The sequence below is a fragment of the Pithys albifrons genome, chromosome 1, assembly GCF_047495875.1.
Source record: "Pithys albifrons albifrons isolate INPA30051 chromosome 1, PitAlb_v1, whole genome shotgun sequence".
Lineage (NCBI taxonomy): Eukaryota > Metazoa > Chordata > Aves > Passeriformes > Thamnophilidae > Pithys > Pithys albifrons.
In genome coordinates, this window is record NC_092458.1 from 27712605 (window position 1) to 27739380 (window position 26776).

The 26776-nt window shown below is 37.6% G+C and overlaps 1 protein-coding gene across 1 annotated transcript; it reads left to right on the top strand.

Annotated features, from left to right (window-relative positions):
* The first annotated feature begins 1251 nt into the window (after nucleotides 1–1251).
* LOC139668528 (granulocyte-macrophage colony-stimulating factor receptor subunit alpha-like) lies at nucleotides 1252–26391 on the top strand. Its single transcript, XM_071548138.1, has 14 exons — nucleotides 1252–1371; nucleotides 4694–4823; nucleotides 4916–5091; nucleotides 5322–5461; nucleotides 6584–6622; nucleotides 7376–7517; nucleotides 16144–16273; nucleotides 16365–16540; nucleotides 17803–17942; nucleotides 20220–20258; nucleotides 21250–21379; nucleotides 22591–22687; nucleotides 23533–23614; nucleotides 25024–26391. The coding sequence occupies exons 2-14, from the start codon at nucleotides 4696–4698 to the stop codon at nucleotides 25093–25095; spliced, it is 1491 nt and encodes a 496-aa protein (XP_071404239.1). The 5' UTR covers nucleotides 1252–1371; nucleotides 4694–4695; the 3' UTR covers nucleotides 25096–26391.
* The last annotated feature ends 385 nt before the right edge of the window (nucleotides 26392–26776 follow it).

The following is a 26776-nucleotide window of genomic DNA, read 5'->3' on the forward strand; positions in this document are numbered from 1 at the left end:
TCACCACTTAGCCATTCATTATTGCAGGAAAAATGTCATAGCCAAGGCAACTTTACAATGCCTTTCCATGGAAGACCAGTTTCATTCTGAGAAATTTATGGATTCATATGAGAATCATTTTTTAGCTTTGAACCTACACAGCGTTACTGTCAACTAGCTGTACAGGTTGTGCATACCTTATGAAAAATGAGGTTTCATGCTTACTGAAACACATCCATAATTCACTCCAATTTTGTAGAAGTGTCTGCAACAGAAAGTGAGAAAGAGAACAAAAGGCCTTCTGCAAGTCCTGAAATGAAGTACCTTAGCAGGGACTAGGGTAGTGTCCTGCTATTTACTGTATGAATAAAATTGAGGAATTGAGACCTGAAGAAGAGGAAACATCTCAAGAACCATCCCCCCCATATTCTTTCTCTGCCTAGAAGAGCAACAAGAACAAAAGCTGATGGGAATGAAGCTGTACAGGATACAGACAAACAGAAGAACAGATTTAATTTGAATCAGCACTCCTCCAGAGAGAAATCATAAGACTAGTACATTCAGTGAAGACTGTAAGTAATCAGACTTAAATGCTGTTGTCTGCTTTAATAACTTCATTTTCCTGTTCAAAATATTTAATGGTGAGGATGGCAGAGGGCTCCATATTCAGCCTGTGCATGAAAAGACAGGTGCAATGTTTCTCAGTTCCAGGACAGTAACACAGACAAGTGACACTGTAGATTTGGTCACTCAGGGCATTTGCACATGCAAAGAAACTTCTCCTGATCTGTGCATTGAATTCAGCCAGCCTAAAAAAATGCATACACATGTCAAGCAGGAAAGTTGTTGAGATCAATGACATTTTTACCCATCTACAGGATGAGGGCTGGCTAGTGCAAAGCTGGGAAGAGCTGTTTTGAAGGCCAGAGCACTGGGTTTATACTCCTGTGCAGAGCAGTGACCCAAAGCAATCAGGAGAAAACAATGACATGGGTTGAAGCAATGATACCTAACCTATACTTGAGCCATGAGGAAGACTCTAATATATTCATGTACCTTTGAGGTGGTGCCCTGTACAAACATCTATATTAAAAATGTGTGATGCAAAAGAGTGAAAATTAAGGGAATCAAGACAGGAAAAGGATGTCCTTCTATTCTGACCTATTCATCTCCCTGTAACCCCTCTGTCTCACAGAAGTTGCACCATGTGGTAAGGGAAATGAGTAAGATGTAGGCGGGATTTTTGCACCCTGTAGCATGAGTTCAGAAGAACTCACTAATGAAATCACACTGTCAAAGCATGTAAGAATATACCACCAAGGCAAATTCACTTTCTGCCTTTTTTGTGCTCTGTTGCTGTAACGGCCACAGGGGGAAAAGATTTTCAAGGAGGTAGGTTTACTTTTGTCTTTTTCTGGTTTTATTTTCTGTTTTCCTTTCTGTTTTTCTCCAAAGAATCTAAGCAAATAACTACAGAATTTTGATATTTCTGCTAGTTTTCATGTTAAGATAACTGTGAAGTATGGATAGACAACACCTGCAAATGCATGCTTTCGTCTAATCATTGTCTGAGCCAATATTTTGATGATGTATTTTGTCTACAGTCTGAAAATAATTGTATAAATATATTTTAAAATTAGTGGTTACCAGTGTTACTGGCCTCATCCACATAGCAGTATGTTATGTTCAGACCTGCATTACAGAGTTGAAGAATGCCTAAGTAACTTTCTCTTGAAAACTGGAAATGTTTGGATTTTAGGTCTTTACATCCATTGAGTAAAATCATTATGCAGAGTGAATGCCTTTTAGGAGTACTTCATTTAGGCAACAGTAGAACAGAAGTATGGCAATGTTCTTTCCCTTTTCTGATTTTAAGACTGAAGCAGAAGATTTCACATACACACAGTTCCTAGAAAATGTCACAGGCATGTAGGCATAATTTTACTTTCATAGCACAACCAATGTGTAAGCAGTATATTTCGTGTATTCCCACTGACAAAAATAGCTTTCAAAGTCTTTCAGAGGCAAAGCTGGGAAATATTTCTCAGAGATCTAGTCTTAATTACTATCCCAAACACAGATTTTCCCTTAACCAAAAAAATAGCCATATGAAAACAAAATGTAAGGTTTGGGGGGGAGGGGGGGATTACAAACCTTTGATTTGATTAGTTACAAAAATCATAGACATATCAAAATACTGGAAGATACATGGTTATATGTTACTCATAGTGATCAGGCTATTGGACAAGTGTTTATTCTTCTATATTCACCTCTCTAATCAACCTAGGTGAGAACAGCCACTGCACTAGTTTTCAACATCTGAACTCCTAACATGACTGTCTCCTGTGGACATGTGTCAGGATTCAGACTTCTCTGAGAAGTAACTGAGTGGCTTGTGCTGTTCGCACAGAGTGTACCAGTAGTCAATTTTCATAGAAATTTTATAAACTACTGTAGAGGAAGAAAACAACTTCACACAGAAGTTTAGGTAAGACAAACTCTACCTCACACCTGACAGCATCTTCAGAGTTAATCTAAAAGGTTAAAGTATTTTAGTTTCCTTTTGTTTATTTGGAATATCAAACATGTTATTACAATCCTTTACTAATTATCTGATACATTAGGTCCAAGAGTCAAGACCAGTATATGCATTTTTTATTTAAGAATTACTGAATAAAAGTAAAAATTCTCTTGGGCTCAAGACCCAAAGGTGAGATTCTGTCCTTCCTTGTCAATAATCTTGATTCTCACAAAGGATTGCAGAATCAAATTTTCTTTTCTCTGATATTTTTCTGAAGCTAATACTCCTGCATTGTTTCTAATGTCTGCCGAACTGGTGGAAATAACATAAGTTGACTCAATAGATGTAAACAAATAAAAGTGCTCTGCGTGCCTGAAACTGTGCGTTGTTATGCAGTTGAGTGCAATCATCACACCTCACTCAGTTAAGGAGCTTACCTCTTTCATGAAAAAAATGTCAAGAAATATTTCAAACATAGCTGAAGATAGCAAAATATGGGAAAATAAGTTATTCATGTATGAAACGAAGGAGTCTTCTGATGATATTAGCATACTTCCATATGACCTTATTATCATCATCAAATAGTATAGAAGGCAGTTCAGAAGGAAAAGTACAATACAGAGAAACTAAACTCTTCTTTGCAGAACAGTTTACAGTTCACAGGAAAGGATAATGAGACTATGATCCTGGCATTTTTTTAAAGGAAATAAGAATAAACAAGTGACAAATATGGGTTTTTTCAGTTACTCCTCAAGCATGAACTCAAAACAGAAAAATATCAGTGCCTCTTTGAAATAATCTGAGATATTTTTAGTGACTACATAAGGGTCAATATTTCTTGCAGCAGCAGAAATAGATTAGATAGCTCTTCTCTAGGTCTTTGCTGCTAACCCACACTGCCATCTCAGGTGAGCTCGTTCCACTGTTTGTGGTAAAGGATATTAAGCCAGATTTCAAAAAAGTGCTGGAAGGAGAATTAATTTTAATGATGATTGCTTATTCTAATCTACTCACCACAGCACCCCACAAGGAGTGGCATTAGCATAGCCAGGGAGTCAGGATGGAATCATGAAGGAGCCATGGAGAGTGGGGATGGACAGGTGATGCCTAGGCCAACACTGCTGTGGAAAGAAGTGCTGCTGAACCAAGCTCTTGAAACAATTTTAACCTTCCTGCTACAAAAGAGGAAGTTTTCCAGAAGTCCAGGAATACTCTGCAACTTTCTTGTCTCTTGAAAAATTCCTCTTTATTTCAAAAGATGTAAGAATCAGATATGGAGTTTTAGGGCTAGCTGGAGAGGTACATGTAAAGATGGTACATGTGCCACATAAACTTGATGAATAGTGATTGGATTAGTCTTGGAAAGCTGTGACCCAGTCCTTCAATTCAGACCAATAGTAGTTAAAAAGAAGTACCGAATGATTATCATTTCCTGTTGGAGATCTCACCTTTTGTTATGGAAGAAACATACAAGAAATGCATTCAGGTTATGAGCACACAACCTGAGTAGTCTTTTAACTTATGCAAATTATCAACTTCTGCTTCAGTTTTGACTTTGTTTTACAATAATTATATGGATATTCAGGCCTCCTTCTATCAAGTTCAGTGCAAACAAAATTCCCACTATCCTTGAATCAAAATTACTGGAGCAGATTAGCAACCACTTTCAACTCATGTCACTTCTACAGGGACTAGCTACAGGGAGTAGTGTCAGGATTAGGTTGTGATCAACCAGCAGTCACCAGCAGTGGTGGACATCTTATTTTAAGTCATTAGTGCTTTATAAATCAACCAATGGTCAGAGCACTTAAGCAGAGGAGACAGGCCTTGCCTTGCTCATGGTTGTAGAACTTACATTCCATTACAAACTGAGCCTTAGGGGATCTAAACAAAGAACACCACAGTGACTGTCTTTGTCGTTAACTAACTTCCAGTTAATCACAATGTTTGAGTTGATTAAAGACGATTAAATCTTAGTCACATCTTCAGATCTGGAAAAATAGTAGATAATCCTCATGGCTCAACACAAATAAAATCATTACCCTGTTCAAGAACAAAACTACAAGACCCAAATAATATGCAGGAGGATTTACTAAGAAGGTAGCTAAAAATTACTAAATGAGCTTGCAGAGATCTGCGTTGCTTACAGTCTTTCTGTAGAATGGACTTGGGATATCCTTTCTGTGTTTGCAGAAATGAATGGGACAGCCATTGAAAATTTTGTCTGTGTCATTTTTAATGTTTCCTTCATGAACTGCACCTGGCATGTGGGCAGGACTGCTACAAGAGACACTCAGTATTTCCTGTACTGGAGGCCCTCAAAGTAAGTAGATCTCTTTGAATCTAAGGAATTTTGGTTTCTGGTCTGGCATGTGACACTGTCAATATTTAACTGATACAATATTTCATGTAAAGGGAAGAAGATGTCACAGAATGTCAGAATTACATTACAGATAATTGGGGAAGGAACACAGGATGTCTATTCCAAAATGTGACTATAGCAAATAAGTGTGCTTATTTCCTGGTAAATGGATCTAGAAGTGGACAAAACATTCAGTCATATGAGGAGAATATTATGCTGTACAAAATAGGTAAGGAATTTTTATTATTATTTTATTTCAAGTTTTATGCTAAAGGAATGAAGAAGAATTCATCCCTGGAAAAAAGTACACATTTTTAAAATATTGTTCCTCAAAACTGGTTGTTGTTTTTTTTTCCTTTTCCTCAGCTCTGAAAATTCTAAAGTATAAGAATGAACAAAAACTAATGAGCATAGACAGCTGATTATTAATCAATAGTATTTCTCATTATATTATTGTAGAAAAACTCCCCCCTCCATTAAATGTCACTGTGAGCTGTACAGAAGTTTTTCATAAATGTAATATTCAGTGGCAACCACCTCGCACAAGTCATGTGAAAAGTAGCAGTTGTTTCAAATATGAAATTGTCATAGAAAACAAGGTAAGAATAACTACAACTTTTAATAGTATTTTGTATGTCTGTATTCCCACATATACCTCCATACAACCAGTACTCTGTCCTCTTCATCTACATAACTAATCTCTCCTTTTTCATATGTAGTGCCCCTCTTGCACATTAGCTGAGGACTGCTTGTCACTCACAGAGAGGGGCAGCAAATTGAAGTGATACATTCAGTCTACTGCACAGCTGGTGCTTAAAGCAACTGGGCAAGGGATTCCCCACACTGCGAGTGAATACCTATTCTAACATATATAAGGGGATGGTGTTAGATATCTCTATCTGGATGCCTGTATTTTTCATTCTGTCCTTTTGTATCCATTTTTTCCTTCTTCTGCTATTGTTTCCATTTACTGATGCCAGCCTGATGTTGCTGAAGGAGTTTAGGAGTTTATGTTTCTCTAAAGAAGGCCTGCAGCATACACAACCAAGATGGCCATACCACAGCTGTCAGAATCAGAAGCAAGGGGCAGTCATAGAGCATCTGTTCATTGTCGGGTTTTATTAAACTCTGACTCCTTTGCTTTTTATTGCAAAGTGGTTTCCCAGGTCTCAGTTATAAACCATTGTTATTATAAATTTCAGTAATTGCAAGTATTTTGAAGGCTTGGATGAATATGGAAAGTATTATTATATCATTTTGTGGAAATATTTGTCAGTTTGTTGTTCCAATAATAAAAAATTAAAAAAAAAAGATAAAAAAACCTGGAGTCATAACATAGCTAAATTAATTTTTAAGAGTGCAAAGGCAAAAAAAATAGCAGTAAAAACACTGTATGAGGTTACTAGTAAGTTTTATATACTTTGTTTTGTACAAGTAAAACATAAAATTTTAATCAGTTCTGAACCTGAGCCATTTTTGGTTAGTGCTTTGATACTTGTTCTGCGGTCAAAGTTAAATGGTACAGTGTTTCAGAACAACAGTGATGAGGAACAACTGGTCAGTGGAAGAACAGCCTAATTTCACAGTCTTTAAAAAAAGGCATTTAAAATATTAAATACCCATTTTTTTTCCTGAAAATCAAACATTCATGAGAAAGAACCCTTTATTACATAGTAGCAAAAAGAATAATCCTAAAAATTAAACTTTTTTCTTGTTTCTAGGCTGATCCTCAGAAAAACATAAAAACCATATCTAAAACAGTAAGTCTATATTAATCTAAGTTTTATGCTTTTTTGAAATTCCTTCTTTATCAGAGCACCCTCCAAATAAATTGATTTGGTTTCACATTATCAGTTTCAATGTAGTACATATGTTCTTTATTGATAAGTTTTCTAAATCTGAAGTTTTAAACTGTTGTTTGTAAAAGATGGTACAAAAACACCTGACGTGGAACTTGATATTACTTCACAAAATATTCTATTTTGTATTCTTTTGTACTTCCTAGCAAATTCAGACATATATGTATAAATATGGGTCATAATTCTGTGTAACAGACACACAAAATATGAAGAATTTCTTCTTTGTTAATGGTCTTTGGAAAAGGTTGAGATGGAAGAGACAAAAAAGATTTATCAGCTTAAAGATTAAGCAAGTATAAAGATGGAATTGAAAAAGATCAGTTTTTCATATCTGTATTATCTGGATGTCAAACTTTACTTCAGTTTCAAAAACATCCTCAGTAAAGAAGTGCCAGATCTCTAAAGAATTTTTTTCCCTAGAGTCCCACTGCTTAACATAGTCTAAGGAGCCAGAGAAGCATACAACTCATTTCATCTCCATATTACTACTAATAAAAATATTTAAACACAGGGAATTAGGATGAAACAATCTAATTTACTAAGGAATATCTTTCTATTTGTTATTTTACTCCAATCTGTCCACAGAAGTATATATAAAGTTTTCTCATAATAATATATAAACAAAATTTCTCAGTCTAGTTGTTTTGCATTTAGGAAGCAATCATTGAAAGAAACTCCTACGCATATGAGAGCTTCAACACAGAAAAAAGGTACAGTGTCAAAATAAGAGCAACTGACACAGGCATTTGTTTCGTGAGCTCAAGCTGGGGCGAGTGGAGTACACCTGTGGAGTTTGGTAAGAATGAAAATCACTTCCTTGACCAAGTTCAGCTATTCCTTGTCTGCCTCATTTATTACTTCATTCTTACAGATGGAAACACATTGATAAATGCATATTAATTTACTAGGACAGAGAGAAGCGAAGAAGTGGCATGTCTCAATAACAGAGTTCTCCAAACATTCCGGTCTGGCAGTGTAGGGGCAGCCCCTTATCCCGAGTACCGGGGGCAGCGTGAATGCCGGTCAGAAGAGCTCAGGCACAGCAGGCATCAGAAGGCTTGATCAGAAGGCTTGCAAGACTTTATTCAAGATAGATTCACAGACAGTTCCTCATACCTCATAGTAGTAGTAGTAGTAGTAGTAGAAGTAGTTCCAAGTAGTTCCAGTTAGATCTCGTTCTCACTCAGTAACATTCACACCTTTTATATCCTCTCACATCCAACATGCCATGACATTATTGGTTAATCAATTCACCTCACATACACCAAGGCCTCTCATTAGCTACAAGACCCCACACACAATCCAGGTAGCTCTCTTCTCTTTAAGGGAGAACTTTAAAGTGCTTTCCTTGAGGGATGCACTCACAGTCACCCCCTACATGGCAGTGCTCCTTGCAAGGGGATAGGGAATAAAGCAGACCTTTCTGAGGTCTGTTGCCACCTCTTTTTCTTTCTCCATCTCTAATTCTGGCTTTATAAACTGCCTTTCCTCTTTTTATTCTCTACTACCTTTGATTTTTAAATATCTGTAGGGCTCAGTTCCTCAGGTTTCAAGTTACTTCAGACAGTCCACATACTGTCTACCATCCTGTTCCTTCACATGATGCAGAGCAATGTGCTGCTAAGAAGCATAATGTGTTCATAGAGTGTTTTAAACTCTCATGCAAAGCAGATTGTACATAGCTGTGCAATCATTCCTGTCCTGTGATGCTAACCCACACTTGTTGATTGCTTGACTTTCAGGAAAACAGCAACTTACAACTACTTCATCATATATGGTATATCTGATACCAGCGTTGGCAGCAAGTCTCGCACTTTTTCTCTGGACAGTGTAAGCCCCATTTCTTGTGAAATTTTTATTCTGTAGTTGAAATAACATCTTTTCCCAATGGAAAATTTCTGGCTTCTTTTTAAATGAGGGAGGGAGAAAATCAACACTGAACTATATTAGGAATCATGACCTGCTGGATGTTCCTCAAGTGGGCTCTATAATCCTGATTCCCAACATTCTTATTCACTTGATTAATATAAGACAATGCTTTCCAATACTGGGACAAGGCCTTACATCAGTGTCACTTTCCTGACATTGGACCTTGCAATGTAGATGTGTGGCATATGAAATTATTTTCATGTTTTGATGATATATCCCTTTCATATACTTAAAAAAACAACTTTCTATGAGGCCTTAGTAAGTCACAAAGTAAATTATTGTCATCCAAATTCTGAACAATTAAATTATAGCATTATATTCAGCCTATGTAATGTTTTAGCTACTTTTGACTTAGAGGAATACTACTTTTGTCTTAGAGGAATAAAATAATATCTCAGGAGCGTTATTATATAGCATGTGTTCATATGTTTGCATACTAAGCCTTGTCTTCACCAACCCTTTTTGTCATGGTAGAAGGGTTTATTTGAAAAAAACATCTGCTACAGTGCCACAGCCAAGAGACCCATTCCATGAGCCCTGTCCAGTGGATTTCCAGGTATGTTTTCTTTCCATTTGCCTGAATTTTAAAAATTTATGTCAATTCTAGGCTCAAAGATATAACCTAAGTGACAGAAAATGCACACAAGCAAGAATCAATTTTCTTTCTTCTTCTTGTTCTTGTGGTATGGAAACAGAAGGTCCATATGCAAATAATTCTTATGTTTGAACGCTTTTGTTTTGAAAAAAATGCCATTAGTCTACTTGGAGCATTGGAGAAAATACACAGTTTCACCCTGCTTTCCATATAAGCCATTTGTTATCACTTGATATATGATGACCACATGGCTGAGTCTAAGCTTCTCAGTGCAATAATAATGTAGAGTCAGACAGGGAGAGAAGAGAGAAAGAAATCTACAAGTTTTGCCATAGCAGATGTTGAGCGCTGTGTTAGTATTTAGCAATGATGCTAGAGAAGGAAAAGTTTCTAGGGCATGGTAAGCAAGAAAGTAGAGCAATGTTCAGAGATACTAACTTATGTGGAAACCTGGAACAACTCGTAAGAAGGAACAAGCACAAAAACATTGCAGGAACTGCCCATCGAGAAAGCATGTTCCAGTTTGCTGTAAGTTGGTTACAGACAGGTCTGGAAGGCAAAATTTGTCTGCAAGGACACACTGAAGTACTGGTGCACCTTTATAAATCCTTTTGCATTCTGTTCCTTCATCATGTTAACTCTTCAGTGTTTTAAAAGATGAGTTTTCTGGCTTTTGAGTTTATAGTGTGTTGTCACTGGCTGGATGCCAGGTACCCACCAAAGCCACTCTCTCACTCCCCTATGCAACTGCACAGAGGAGACAAAAGATAATGTAAGATTCATGAGTTGAGATAAGGACCAGGAGAGTTCACTCACTGATTACCATAACAGGCAAAAATATCCCCAAGGTGGGGATATTAATTAAATTTATTACTAAAAGAATCAGAGCAGGAGAATGAGAAGTAAAATAAATCTTAAAAACACCTCTCTCCCATTGCTCCCTCCTTCCCAAATTCTTCCTCCTCCCCACACAGTGGTGCAAGGAGACAGGTTGTTTCTGATGCTGCTCAGAGAGGAATCCTTCCTCTGTGCCCTGTGGGGTCCCTCCTATGGAAGACAGTTCTTCACAAACTTCTCCAGCATGAGTCCATCCCACGGGCAACAGTTCTTTGCAAACTGCTGCTATGTGCATCACTTTTCCATGGTGTGCACTCCTTCAGGCACAGTCTACTCCAGCATGGGTTCCCCATAGGGCCACAAGTCCTACCAGGAAAACCCGCTCCAGTCTGGGCTTCTCACCCCATGGGTCAGCGCAGGTCCTTGCCAGGCTCCAGCATGAGCCTCCCACAGAGTCACAGCCTCCTTTGGGCATCCACCTGCTCTGGTGTGGGTCCCCTCCATGGGTTGCAGGTGGCTCTCTTCACCCCTGTGATCCTCCATGGGCTACAGGGGCGCAGCTGCTCCACCATGGTCTGCACCACGGGCTGCAGGGGAACCTCAGCTCCAGCAGCTGGAGCACCTCCTGTCCTGCCTGAACTGACCTTGATGTCTGTAGAACTGTTGACCTGTTTTCATTCCTCTCCTCTCTGGCTGCAATTTCATTTGCGCAATAACTTTTTTTTCCTTCTTAAATATATTATCTCAGAGGTATTACTATCATTCCTGATTAGCTCAGCTTTGGTCAGTGGTGGGTCTGTCTGGGAGCTGGCTGGCATTGGTACTGCCAGATGTAGGGGAAACTTCCAGCAGCTTCTCGCAGAAGCCACTCCTATAGCTTCCCTGCTACCAAAACTGGCCACACAAACATAACACATACAGAGTTGAAATGTCTTTTGTTCTTCTTTGGGGAGCTCGACATGGAGGGAAGACCTAAACATGCCTCTTTCAGTCTTCTCATTGACAGAGTCCTACTACAGCTTTTGTATAATAAATATTAACGCTTTGAATGACAGGGGATTCATAAATCATGACTTCATAGATAATCTCATGCATGAAACACTAATGAAATGTTCTATTCTTCCTTTAACAGGCAGAAAATAAGAATCTATTAATCAACCATGAAATTGAAGAAACAATAAATATTGAAGAAGTGATGGAATGCAACTGAAATGACCAACTTGATTTTTTTCAATCATTTATATCTTGTTGGCAGAAAATAACAAGGTTTTTATATTCTTTCTCTCTTGCAAGCAGAGAGAGTAGCATTGTCTGTAGAGACAACACTCCAAGAGCCTATCTTTAAAGACCTCTTTGTTTTTGATTGCATTTTCTATAAATAGTTTGAGTTGTTTGGACTATTTATGTTTTTTCTTATGATGAATCCTGCAGTGTTTCAGCCAAAATATTTCAGTATTGCCTTGGAAGTTATTATACTGCTTGACAACACCATTCAAAAGAAAAAAAATAAGAGCAACCAGACTTAGGGGGTTTATTCAAGATCCCCAGTGGTTGTGTCTTGAAAAAGGTACAGCCATATTGACATTGTGGTCAGGAATAAAAACTCATCAGTTGCATGGAAACCAACTGAAAACCAGCCAAGATTATACCTCTTAAGGAAGACCATTTGCTCATACAAAATGAATACTATTAGGGCGTTCAGGATACAATTTGCTCATAAGTCTATTCGTTAACTTCAATCTATGTTGCTACACCCCTCAGCACGGCCTGTCCTACATGTTGCTCAGAGTCATTTGCAAAACCAAAATCTTCCTCCCATTTTTCATCCCCTCATATCTGTGTTAGATGAAAAAGTTACTTAATATGTGATTGATAACAGGTAGCAGATAATTATTTGTACATGTGTGGAGCAGGAAATGAAAAGTGAACTTTCAAACTCTCCAGCAGAACACTGCAACTTGCTAGCTGCAAATGGTACAGGTTGGTTGTGTGTTTTATTAACACTTGGATGAAACAGAAGCATTACATCCTGAATCCTACAATTAATAAGGAGATATGAGACAAACCCATCAATTTTGACCTTCCATTTGAATGAGCTGAATCTGAGTCAGCAGTGCCCTGGCAGCCAGGAGGGCCAATTGTGTCCTCGGGGGGTATGAGGCAAAGCATCACCAGCCAGTCAAAGGAGGGGATAGTCCCGCTCTGCTCTGCACTGGGGCGGCCTCACCTTGAATATTGTGTGCAGTTTTGGGCACCACAATATAAAAAAGACATAAAGCTATTATAAAGCACCTAGAGGAGAGTTATGAGGATGTAGAGGACTTAGAGGGGAAGCCATAGAAGGAACAGCTGAGGCCACTTGGCTTGTGTAGCCTGGAGAAGAGGAGACTGAGGGAAGATCTCATTACTTCCTTGTAAGGTAAAACAGAAGGGCAGACTTTGATCTCTTCTCTCTGGTGACCTGCAATAGGAGCCAAGTAACTGCATGAAGCTCTGTTGGGGGAGATTTAAGTTAGATATTGGGAAAAGGTTCTTCACCCATAAGGTGGTTGGGAACTGAAACAAGCTCCCCAGGGAAGTGGTCACGGCACCAATTCTGCCAGAGATCAAGAAGCATTTGGACAACACTCAGGCTCATAGTGTGATTCTGGGGGCTGTCCTCTTCAGGGTCAAGAATTGGACTTGATGGTCCTTGTGGATCTTTTCCAGCTGAGGCTATTCTGTGATTCTGTAATTCCATCAAGTCTCAGGATGGCTAAAATCTTCTTAGGTAGCTGAAATACTCTCATGATAAATAAAGTCCTCCAAGAGTGATAAAATTCCACTAGACCAGTTTGCCTCCAAGACACAATCTTTGAAACAAATCTTTTCTATGGTTCTGTGTTTCTAAATAAGTTTTCAATAAAAATTTCCTTTGAATATCCTTTTGAAGCAGAACTAGAGCAGGATCCTTCTATTTAAGCTGTAACTGCCAAAAGATAAAAGCACCTGAATCGGAAGTGGACAACTAAAGCCAAAGCTTACTTTAATGTAAGGGAAATTAAACAGATACGACTAGTACACTGAATCTTCTCCATCCTGCTTCACTCAGAGTTGATCATAGGAATTTGTGCACCCCTTACATCCCCACCATCACTATGCAACCTGCAGAGACTGCAAAGCCATTAAGACAACTTCTTCAGTACCAACACACTAATGAGAAAACCATAAATCCTATCCACAAAACAGTGCAGGTGGGAGTAGGTGTGTGACTAAGGTTTCATTTTCCCATCCCTAGGCAAAGACACAACATAAAAATCCATGGAAAAAGATGGTCAGATTTTACAACCTTTTAATCAAGTACCTTGAATGTTTACACAGATAGAAGTCCTTTATTCTAGTCTCCTATATCTGTTCCTCTGTTCTGTGGGGAAAGACATTTGCTAAAAAATAGAAAGTTCTTGCTGCAAGGACTAAACTGGGGCTCTTGTCTACTGTTTGTGCTTTTGTGACATACACAAAAGCTGTAACACATCAGCATAACAAAATACTCAGCCAGTTCTTGTGAACACTCATATTGTTGATGGAGCAATAAATTATTCTTCACACTTTTGTGACTTTTAGAAAAGGTTGGGTTTAATTCTGTTCCTGCAGTGACTTTGCTTCCAGTAGGGCCAAAAGTCTATAGTGCCTTTGCCCTGGTTTCTCTTCTCTTCTCTCTCTTCTTCTTCTTCTTTCTCTTCTCATTTCTCTTCCACCTCCTGGCTCATAGATAGCCCACTCAACACTAGTTGTCTGATCTCTGAAAGATAATAACAGACTTTGGTAACACCATCAGTAACACTAGCTCTGCTTGGGAATTTTTAATCTTTTTTTATTTGTTTGCATTTTTTGAAAGCTGTAGGTAAGGACTTGCCCTAAATATAGACAAACAAAGAAATCCCCTAAGTAGAACAGTTCCTTTTTCTGCAGTAATATCACTTTCCTTATGGGCTGTTTGGATTGTTCTACTGCAGTATATCCCAGTTTAAAAACAAAGTAGCCAAATCCCAAAACCTCAAAACCCAGTCATCTTCATCGTGTTGCAGAGGTATAAAAACTGAGAGAGCATACAAAATGCAATATGTTACCACCACAAAATTGAGTACTTTCTTCCAAAGAGGAGAAAACAATAATCTGCAAGGTTTTTCATTCTTTGTGATAAGAAGTCCTTTCTTCTGTCTTTACAGCACAGTAAGTGTTCAAAAATACCAACATGGATAAGTATAGAATTTCTTTAATCTGCAAGTACAGTGAAACTTCTGACAACGGACTGCTTTTTTCCTCTGAATAACTGTCGTGGGCCCAGACCTGATGCCTAAACTTTCAGTTGCTTTGTCTGTTGACACCTATAATGTGATAGGGGTAGACATAGTGATTCTTTCCAAAAAGAGCTGCTTCTTTGATTAAATCTACTTTTTGGTAGAAAACTCACCTATATTTATTTGCTCTTAATTCTCACTCTTTGCTTCATAACTGTGCTTCAGAAAAACTTTGTCACATTTTTCATCTCTAATAGCATATGAAGAAAGGAAATGCCCATGAATTGGTCCTTATAAAGCTATCATTGACTTAGATCTTTATCTCTGAAACCACAAAAGACAAGGCCAGGCTCTGCTGATTCTCATGATTATTGATTCTAGGGACGAGAGGAGTTTTTAAAGGTCTGGATGCTCAAAGTGACTTGTTTGTCTACTCATTCAACACTGAGTTACTAACAGACAAGGTCAAATGCACGAACACAATCACAGGGTGTATTGAGAGATGTTTTGTATTTCTCAGTATTATTTCAAGCTAAAGAGAAATACATGTAAAAGAAAATATTTTTATGCACTTGCTGGATTCCCAAGCACCAGCATACTGAAAGAGAAATTTAATGCTCTAATGTCTTGTTAGTGTCATATGAAATTGTGAGTTGGGCATTTACATAAATTTGCTATGAATCAGGAGGGAAGTGATGAACATTGTATTTTGCAACACTTCCGATGCTAAGACAGTTCCCCAAAATACAAGGGAGGGAGACGACCCAGTTTATAGATATACAGCCTTGAAAATACAGTCTTTCCATCTTCTCTGAACCTGAAGACTATGACAGAAAGATAAAGAAAATAAAGATATTTTAAAATAGAAGGTAGGTCTATCTTTTTCTTTCAAACTGTTTTGTTTGCTGAGGTATTCACTGAGACTCTAGGAAGTCCAGGACTGGAGGGCTGATATCCCAGGCAAAATCTAAAAAGCGCTCAGAGGAATATATGGAGATAAGTTGAATGAAGTTGGGGTTTTTGCAAATAAAGTACCTACTGCCTGCTAAGAAATGTCCTAGACACAATTTTGATCTTTTTACTGGATTTGGTGCTGAATTTGTAGAAGCTAGACACTGCTACTAGATCACAGAATCATGATCACAAAATGATTTGGATTGGAAAGGACCTTGAAGATCATCTAGTTCCAATTCCTCAGTGGGCAGGGACACTTTGCACTAGACTACATTTCTCCATGCCCCCCCAACCAACCTGGTCCTAAACACTTCCAAGGATGGTGCAACAAGTTCTCTGGGGAACCTGTTCCAGTGTCTCACTGCCCTCACACTGTATCTATTCTACATGCTCTAAAGCAAAGAACTAACACCTTCAGCAAACTTACCATGTTCAACACTGGGTAACTTGAGTTGTATGATACTGCTGTGAACCATTTTGATGTTTTCTGTTTGTATATAGCTGACAGATAAGCAATCTTTACACCTTAAGATAGTATCACCAAATGTATTTCTGCAAGGTTTATGCAGTGCTCCTGAGATCACCAGCTTTACAAATCATCACACACATAGCTTTGTTGCATCTCTAATCATATCTTCATTCTTCATTCAGTCTGTCAGTATAAATATCTTTTGGTGTTACTAACCAGAATGAAATAAGTCATTCCTAACCCAAGCAATAACCAACTGGACTTACAGGTGTCTAACATACCTAAGCATGTGCCATGACCCTCCAGCTTGGAGGACTCACAGAATTTTTCCTCATCACAGATATTCCTCTCTTTGCAGGCATGAACAGCTCAGCCATTGAAAACTTCTCCTGTGTGATTTATAACATTTTCCTCATGAACTGCACTTGGCAGGCAGGCAAGGGTGCTCCAGCAGATACACAGTATTTTCTTTACTGGCAGAACTCAAGGTAAGTAGGTCTGCTTGAGTCAGGGAAGTCTGAATTCTCATTCAACTCATCACATTGCCCATGTTTAATTAAAATACCTTGCTTTACACAGAGAGGACAAAAAGCTGGAATGTGAGCTTTACATTAAAGATGAAAATGGCAGAAATATGGGATGCAGATTCCAAAACGTGATGATAGAGATTGAAAAAGCATACTTCCTGGTGAATGGGTCTAGCAAAGACTCCCTGATTCAGTTCTATGATGAGTATATTGAACTGTATAAAATTGGTAAGTTAATAATTTATTTTGGCTTTATTTCATTATTGTATGAAAAGAGTAGAGCATTTATCCCTGAGAAGGAGCCATGTATCCTGATTCACCCAGAGGTGAAAGTAAGAGACTGTGGCATTTTCAAGAAAACCTGTTCCCCAGGCAAAGGAGCAATGAGGGAAATTAAGCAAGAAAGCTCCACAGCTGCAATCTGCCTCAGATTCTTTAGCAATCTACCCTTGTTGTTTTAGGTTTTTCTCAAGAAGTTTCACAAGAGTTAAGCTGTAGAATCCCCTGATGTTCTTTCAGTGATGGCCAAATACTTTTCAACAGAGAAGACTTTTTAAAAGTTTATCTGAGCACTGATTTTTGCTTTTCATTGCCAATGGGGATGACTCACAGTGGCACCATAGCCCTAATTAAATGAAACAACATAGCTTTCACATGTAGCATTCTACATGAAAGTATCCTGAGCAGTTACTTGTGGCAAAGTCTTATTGGCAATGTCTCACTGGTTTTGTTACCGCCTTTAAAATGCAACATCACTCATGGCAGATGAAACACAACTATTCTTTGATCAAGTAGCCCATCTCAAATACTCCAGGCCTGTCCCTAGAGATTGACGTGAAGTAGTAATCTAGCTGAAATTAAGCTTTCCTGTACTGTGAGTGACTGTCTTTTGCCGTTCCAATAATCAAGTCCTTGGCAATGAACCAAATACAAAGGTCTTCATATTTTTGGTTATGTCTGTGAAGTTAGGGGAGATATGTGAAGTAGTTACCTAAATTATTAAAATTGAAGTGTCTTTCTTAATTTTTTATGTCTATTTCTTTTGCAAGCATGGGAGGTAAAATGCATAGCTCGCAATACCAAGAAATTAACACCTTTGTGTCACAGAAGCATCATTGTGAGGAGGTTTAAAGAAGAAAAATTTCTTTTGAATTTCTTACTAGCAGCAACTAGTTCATCTGCAGTAAAAAACATCCTTTCAAAAAAGACAGTACTCTACTGTATTCATCTAGTAAAGTAAATGGAAGGGGGTTGTATCTTTGCATGCTCCTATATCATGTTCCCTGGCTTAGTCCCCTTTTCTCCTGATCCTGAGGACATGATTTAGAAAACATTTGTCTTTCAACTATTTCTAACAAGTCCTAAGAAGAATACATGCAAACAAGTATCTTTCTTTATAGAGGTGTTACTAGCAGTTGCACTGTCTTTCAACAAAGCCAAAAGAGATCAAGTGATTTTAATTATTTGGATTCTTGGTTATATCATTTCAGAAAAGCTCATGCCTCCATCAAATATCACTGTCAATTGTGATGAAATTAAAAATGATTGCGTAATTCAGTGGCAACGACCCCAAATAAGTCACTCTAACAAAGACAAGTGTTTTAAATATGAAATCAATATAAAGTATAAGGTAAGGAGAATTTCTTCACCTACATTTAACGTTAATTCATATGTTTGCATTTACCAGTACACATGGGTGAAAAGAGAATCAGTCTCTCCTGTACAGTACAGTCTTCTTCATATGCAGCAGCATATTCCTTTGTGGCTGTGCCTTTCAGGGATCCTTTTATGTCACACCACCCCATTTTAATTTTTAAAATTATTATTACTATTATTCCTGTTCTCTTAAGTGAGATATTGCTGGAGAAATACTAGATGACTGGGGCAGTCCTAGAGGAGAGGCATGGTTAATCAAGATTTTAACGTATCACAGTTTTCATTGTGACAACACTGAAAAAAAACACTTCTTTCACTAAAACCTGTTGGAGTTGTCCTGGGTTGGAGCATTCCAGTGTGATTGCATTGCTGTAAAAGGGCAGAGTTGGGCTTTAAGTAGTGAAAATAGAAATGTCCATTGATTTAAGCTTGAGCTGTTGGAGGTGAACGAAATTTCTCTATATATGAAATGCAAATAGCTTACCCAGATACAAACATCACACTTGTTGGTCTAAAAACTGAAGATTCATAATGTTAAATAAAAGGAAAATAAATGTAAGAGAAAGCAAAAAGGCAGTGTGATTAAGCACACGTTACTAAGGGAGTGATTTTAGCTACAGGAAAGACCTTGACTTTATAAATCTTTTTGCAGCAATAGGAAAGGAATGACCTTGCTGCGTTTCCCTGCAAGAGTAGATGTAAACCACTGTAACTGTGGCAGAATTGCATCAAAAGACCACAGGGTGGCAGATAATGACTACAGCCAGATTTGGGTGCTTAGTAGCTCATTGAAGGTGTTCCCTAGATTTCTGAACTCTGGAATTTCTTAGTCTGGATTGGGCTTGTTATTTTATGATGAGTTTTCTTGCAAGTTCAAGTAACTGCTATGAAACTGCATTGATCCTCTGTTGCAACAAGCAAACCTTATTGAAAGCTGTGTGACATTGGAATAAAAGTTTACTGCAGTAAAGCAATGCAGTGAAGAAATACATACTTTTTAGTATCTTTTAATATGACTCATAATCATTTTATAAAGAAAACTTAATTCACATTTTGTCTGAATTTCCTTTTTTTTAATACTTAGTAGCAGTTTTCAATGTATTAATTATGTCAAGATCCAGCAATTACTCCAGAAATTGAGCAGCCTAGGCTACCTTGAGATTTATTATATAACATGCAGATATAATCACGTATTTGGAGAATTTACTCATAAAAAATTCTTCTTCAAAATTTATTGATATACCACTGCCAGGTCTAAGCTTGTATTTTTTTTTACCAATACACTATGATCAATTCATAATATATTACAGTCAGCCTTTAAACTTACTTCTCACAATTGAAGTTGCATGCATTGGGAGCAAAGAAACACAAAGAAAAAGGATAACGCCATGAGTAACATAATTTCGATCACATTTTTTCATGTTTCTTCTTCAACAATGACTTTTTTAAGGCTCTATAGATGAGGATATCTGGGAAACCCAGAGGCAAACCTAACCAGTGAACTGAGCTTGCAATTATTTGATTAAAAAAGTCTGGATAAATTAAATTTTGTTTTTAAATGGAGTATTTAAAAATAATTACAAAAATACATAACTCTGGTAGTCTAATGGACATGATATAGTCTGCAGTCATTAATTATGTGCGGTCACTACTTTACATGGTAGTTATTGCTATTCAGAAAAGATGAATGAATTTTATTCTGCCTATCAAAAATATAATTTTAGAGCAGCCTATGATAATTGTGAATCCATGTCAGCTCCCAAATATTTTCATCTAAAAGAAAACAGTATTTACATAGTATTTGCAAGTACATATAGCAGCATTTATTGTAAAATTAAAAAATTAGATGTACACTAAAAAGTTTGTTTCACAGATTTTTATCTTTTTTATCTTTTTTTTTACTGTTATTTTTTCCCCAGTGTGTGTAAGAATAAAGTTATAGTTTCCATTCAGGTCTGGTTTGCTGGTGTTTGAGTTAATCACCAATCTGAAATAAAGCTTGTATCTCAAATACAAAGGCAAGGAAAACAAATATTTTTTTTAGAGTGGAGTTAGTTACTATATAAATGTGGCATTGAAGATGAATTAGATATTAGATATTAAATGTTAGATAAATTACTGGTTCTTCTGAACAAACTGTTAAGTAGACAGGAAAGAGAATGAGAAAAACGGGACACTAGGTAAAAATTACTTGTTATCAAAACACAAAATAAGCAATGATAATGTTTTTGCCTTTTTTCTAAATTTGCAGGATAACCCTGAAGGAAAGCCCAAATATACTTCTATACAAGTGAGTCTGCTTGTCCTGTTACTCAGCAATACATGTTTGTTTTATAGTCAAGTGTGAAAAGTAAATAGTATGCAAATGCCTTCAAATCAGTATGTGTTCAGTGCCCTATGCTTTATGGGATCCTTATGTAAAGATTTCATGAATGTGTCAAACTGCTAAATCATCACAACATATGTCATTTTTTATACATTCAAGGGGAGAGCTTTATTGTTTTTCTGTAAGTATTTTGAAAAACCTTTCATTTTATGTTGTATTGTCAACTCTCCCTCTCAAATATTCAGAACAAAATTTGAATTTGCACACCACTAACAACAGAGAAAACAGAAAATAGCTCATAGGAATTTAATTTTGTCTATGAAAAACATAGACCATAGAAGCCCTTTGGGATGGAGGCTGTCCTGCAGGTATGCTGACCTCCTGCTAATCACTGCATCTTGAACACCCAACTTCTGTGCTGAAAGTGTCCAAGAGCAAGACCATTTCAGTAAACTCCAGTAATAAGTATTGCAGTCTTCTACTTATTTTACAGGTTTGGCAGGAAAGTGATGTTTTTCCTGAAAAGTCCTAATGCAAAAATGGAGGCAGGTGTGGTACATGCAGACAGCTTATTCCTCAAATCCCTCAACTCTAACAGTATTGAAATGAGGCAGTTCAAGATGTTTTTCTGCCTCTGTCTATGTGCTCAGGAAAATCACCAATAAATCAAACTATACCATAAGAAATCACAGGATACACTTTTTACAGTGTAAACAATGAAAAGGTTCTATATGAAAAAGTTTAGTGAGTGTCAGGTTGGTTTTGAAATACACAGTTGCATACATATATACATAATAAACGTGAATACATTTATTTTTGCTCCGGAACAGCTGTCTTTTTTAACAAGCAATGCTCTCATAGTCTATTAAAAGTTTCACTGGTAAAGGACAAGTATGCATTGTCAACTCCTAGGAATGGAACAAAGAAAAACAACTCAGTTTTATTTTGTTTTTAGGAAGGGGGAAATAGTCATATATTTCGAAGATCCAATACAAAAAAGAAGTATCTTTTGAAAATGAGAACAGCTGGCAGTGCCTGCTTTGTGAATCCAGCCTGGGGAGAATGGAGTGCACCTGTTGAGTTTGGTAAGAACAAATCCATGTCCTGGGCTACTCTTTCCGCAGTGATACCCTCTCCCTATCTACCTCACACATTGCTGTACATCTACAGACACACAGATGTAGAAAGGATAGGCTAACATTTTCCTTCAATTCACACTATAGAGAAGAGTAGGAAGAGACTTTAATAGATCTCTGAACATTCTAACATAGGAAATATTATTAAAAAGTTACACACAGCTGAATTGTGCACCTGCTTACTGCAGGGGATAAATAAACAAGCTTCATGTTAATCCCTCCTAGCAAACATTTCTGCTAATGTTTTAAATCAAAGAGTGAATTTTTATACCAAGCGAAATGTTTCAGATTTTCATTTTCCAAGCAGTCACCACAGTAGCTGTTTGGCACTACTGGTCAACACGAAATTCAACAAAACCATGTGTAAGGTGCAGCCCCCGGGTTGGGGCAACTCCTGGTATTAGTACAGGCTGGAGGATGAAGGAATTGACAGCAGCCCTGCTGAGAAGGATTTGAGGGTGCTGGTGGGTGAAAAGCTAGTGGGTGAAAAGCTGGACACAAGCTTACAATGTGCACTTGCAGCCCAGAAATCCAGTTGTACCCTAGGCTGCATCCAAATCAGTGTGGGCAGCAGGTCAAAGGAGTTGGTTTTGCCCTGAATTCCACTCTCATGAGATCTCACCTGGAGTACTGTGTTCAGCTCTGTGAGACTCAGCATAAGTGTGTGAGCTTGTTGGAGTCCAGAGGACCATCATAAGAAGGATCAGAGGGCTGGAGCACCTTTCACATTCTGACAGTTTGGGTTGTTCAGCCTGGAAAACAGAAGACTCCAGGGAGACTTTGTTGCAGCTTTCCAGTACCTAAAGGGCCTACAAGAGAGCTGGGGAGGGCCTTTGTGCAAGGACATGCAGTAATAGTTCAAGGGGGAATGGCTTCAAACTGATAGAGGATAGATTTAGATTAGATATTAGGAAGAAATTCTTCACTGTGAGGGTGATGAGGCACTGGAACAGGGTGCCCAGAGAAGTTGTGGAAGGGTTCAAGGCCAGGATAGGGCTCTGAGTAACTTGGTCAGTGAAAGGTGTCCCTACCCGTGGCAGGGAGGTTGGAACTAGAGGATCTCTAAAGGTCACTTCCAACCCAAACTGTTCTATGATTCTGTGATTCTAAGATCCATTCTTTTCACTAATAATAATAGTTTATGACTAATTCTCTCTCAGGAAATGAGGAAATTATTTCTTCTTCAATATGGATTTTCCTTGTGGTAGCAGTTGCAACACCCTTAGTGGCAATCATCCTAATTTTCTTCTGCAAAAGGTAAACTTAATTTATGCATTTATTTTATTTTGTACAAATGTGTGTAACATCTGAAGTTCTTAAACAAATAAGGTAGAGATGTCCCTGTAATATAGGTACACTGGTTTTCACTCCCAAAAATGAGTGATCCTGAGGCAAGTGCTATAATGGTGATGCCCAGTGTCTTTCCAGCTGATCCACACACCTTTTGCTGGGGCATATTTTATCAGTGTGTCAAGGAGAGCAATTGTGTGCAACTCCTTATATTAAGGTTACAGCTGCTCTGAACAGTTGTGTTGTAAACTGTCTATATCATCATCATGTTGAACTGATGATTTTATTGCAAACACACAGGTTGCTTTTACTTACCAGGAAAAATTTTGCACTGCTCACTAGAATTGTCATAGTAAACTGAATGTGTCTTCAGGCACATAAGCTAAGCAGACTGCTTACCTAAACAAACGACTTAAGTGAAAGAAAGAGGATATGCTGCTGTATGATGGGCTATGTATAGAAATATACAGCAATTCAGAGAAGATACAGCTCTCCCAACTTGTTAAAATTTGTACACACACTTCTCATTGTTTGTAATAACTTAAATAGCAGGGCAAATTCATTTTTCTTTCAAGAAGAAAATAACTACTAGTAATCTTTAAGAAAAAAATTAGATCATTTAATAAAAAATTAATCCTGTCCATATTATTAATGTTTTTCTGATGTGTTCATTCTGTGCTGATATTATCTATATTTTTCAATTCATCACTAAGACAGAAGAAGGAGATAAGAACTGGTTCAGAGGTGCAATGGTTTTGTCACTTTATAGTTATTTAATTTTTCTTTTTTATTCAATACCTTTTGGTTTCCAGGACTGGCTGTTGGAAAGCAGCATTTCCACAAATTCCAGGGCCAAAAAATGCCTTTTTTGGACTGCCTGATACAAATCCAGAGGTACATTCTCTTTCTACTTTTCTATTTAAATGTATGAAATACATACAAAACTCTACTGCATAAATATTTAAACAATAAGAAACTTATTACAGAGGATATCTCTTTTCTTTGTCATATGCTGAAGAATTGCAAGAGAAAATCAGCAGGCAAGTTTGTTAAGGAAAGTCAAATGCAGTACTGGTCCAGAACCACAGGTGTAGAGGCTGATGCTTTCATTGGTAGAACCAGGCAGAAGAAAGGGCTGTGCATTTTCCCAGCATGAGATAAACACATGTACAATGACACAACAGAGCACAGTAATGCAGCCAGGCACAAAGACCAACGCACGTGCCTCTCCAGCATCATGTCAACAGAACCAGCAGTCTCATAAATAGGGACCCAGTCCTAGGCATCACAGTCCTCCTGCTACTCTCCAGCTGAGTAGGGCTGGATTTACCAGTAAGATAAGCATACATCCTCACTCTCTTCATTTAGAAGCACCATAAATTTTCCTGTGTCTGAGCCCTGTGTTCCCCCCACTAGGTCACTAGCTGTCACTCTGAATCTCTACAGGTGTACTCTCTCCTACACTAACAGGTAACACATGCAGGATAGAAAGTAAAGTGACAAAGAAATTAGTTCAAAATAGGGCTTCCTAAGGGAACAAGGCAGATTGTGGTGGTCACACACAGCATTTGACCACATCAGCACACTGACCAGCTGTTCACTTGCACTCTTGTCTTGTCCAGCATTTACCATGTTACATTCAGTAACATGCTCTGCTTGACTAGCTAAACTTCAGGTGATGTGTGCCCATGTTAATCCTTTTGTATTAATTCATAGAATGATTTAGCTTGGAAAAGACCTATAAGACTGTAAGTCCAACTGTTATCCCATCATTGCCAAGCCCATAACTAAACCATGTCCCCAGATGCCACATCTATGTCTTATAAATATCTCCAGGAAGCATGACTCCACCACTTCCTTGAACACCCTGTTCCAATGCCTGGCAACTATTTCAGTGAAGAATTTTTTTCCTGATATGCAATCTAAACATCCCCTGTAAAAATTTGTGGCCATTTCCTCCTGTCCTATCTCTTGTTAATTGGAGGAAGAGACCAGCTACCACTCCACTGTTCCTTTCAGGTTGTTGTGGAGAGTGCATTTGTTTGAGATTTATAACATCCATGGTGCATTTTAGAAAAGCACATTGGTCCCATCCACTTCCAGGTCAGCAAAAAGTTACAAAGTTGCTTAAATTTCACTGTCATGTCCAGCTTAGGAGAGGTTTTGTTGCTAAGAAAAAAAAAGAAGTGAAATATTTTATAGAAATATGCAAAACCAGTTGAAATACTCTCAGAATTGTATATGAATAGAGGCTAACCTAACCTTAGGTATAAAACTAATGAAAGTTTTTATTTTCCTTTCAGCTGATGCAGAACAAAATTCAGTCAACATCTGAAAATGAAGAGATAATATTAGTTGCTGACATAGTAAGATAATCAAGAAAAATGGAGGAATCTGAAAGCGTGTTTCTTAGAAAAATGTAAATTCTGGTGAAAAATCTAGAATATATAGGTTTTATTCACTTTCTTCTTTTTCTTGTATAAAACAGTGACACAGACTTATAAGCAATCTATTTAAATGCCATTGTACTGGCTTTTCATTTCGACTAACTTTAATTGTTTGAGTAAATTGTCCTTATTGGATGTCATCCATTTTGTGAGTATGATTGAAATATTTCAGTCAACAGGTTTTAGTAACTTTCTAATTTTTAAGGAAAAATAATTGGTTTGTCTCATGTTAAAAAGATTAAGAATCAATTTATCAAGATGAATACAATTAAAAAAATCTGGTGTCTGAATTCCATTGTTCTACTGTCAAAAATGGCCTAATTCATACTTGAAGTTTCCTTGAAGATTTTAAAGTACATATGGGCAACTAGAAAAATGGAATTGGGATTGAAAACAAGCTGACACATTGAGTAGTGGCCTGTAATCCATGGGAATTTCAAAAGACAGGAATATTTCTAAACGTAGAAGTATTCCTAGAGCTTAAGTGTGTTGCTTACAAGTTAAGAGATCAGCCACCTCCTTCTGTAGGCATCTATCTTTTCATGTTCTTATTGCTCATATGCTTTTTACTACTTTATTATTTTAATATTGAGTACATGATTTCATTAATCTCTGTTTTCTTTCATTCAAATTGAGAGCTTTACTATTGAGCCAAATATGAGGGTTTCAGAGACACAGGGTTAGATCAAGGGATTGGGAAAACAGCCCATGCTGTTGTTGAATGTAGTGACTGATCATGAGTGAGTTTCCTCAAGGATCAATCATAGTGTTTAGTACTAGTTTCAGCCTCCTAAAACATGAAAGACACTGGCAGGCTGTGTAAGTTCAGCAGCAGAGCACCAGGGCAATAATGGGGGTCTGAAGGAACTGGGATTTTTCAGGCTGCAGAACTGATGGTCAGTGGTCTAACACTGTGTTTCACCGTGTGTAGAGAAGAAAGCACAGGCTTGTCTGGGAGTTACACAGTGTGGGGATGAGATGGAACTATCAAAAGTTGCAGCAAGAGAAAGCTGAATTTGATATAAGGAAAAAGAATGATTTACAGGTGAGAGTTGGATGGTCTCTGGAACAACTGTCTGAAGAGGCTGTGAAATTTTCATCCTGTGATATATTCAAAACACAACTGGATAAATTCTGACAAGCATACTTAATGGGGAAATGTTGTATTATTAGATTTCTTTTATTCCTTTTACTGATTGTTCCATTAAAAAAAAATTGACCTTACTTACTGTGCTCTGTGCTCTTGTATTTATCCTGTCAGAACTCACATGCTCTCCTGTTTTGTTTCTTTTGAAATGCCTTCAACTTCTAGACAAATACCTTCTTATGCTCTACAGAGCCTCTCTCACACTGTTACTTTTCTAAGGATTGAGATTTTTCTTTTTAAAGAGGCATAAACCCCTAGTATTTAATCTGTTTGTATTATGAATGAGCAACAAAATTAAACATTTGATTTAATTGTGTAGGAAGATACTGGTGAAGGCATAGCCATGTCTTTGTCACAATACTGCTTTCACATGTGATGCCTAGGGTCCATATCAGTGTTTTTGTAGAAGCAAAGAATACTAGGTAACATTTGTGTTGAAATAACATCCTATTGGCACATGTT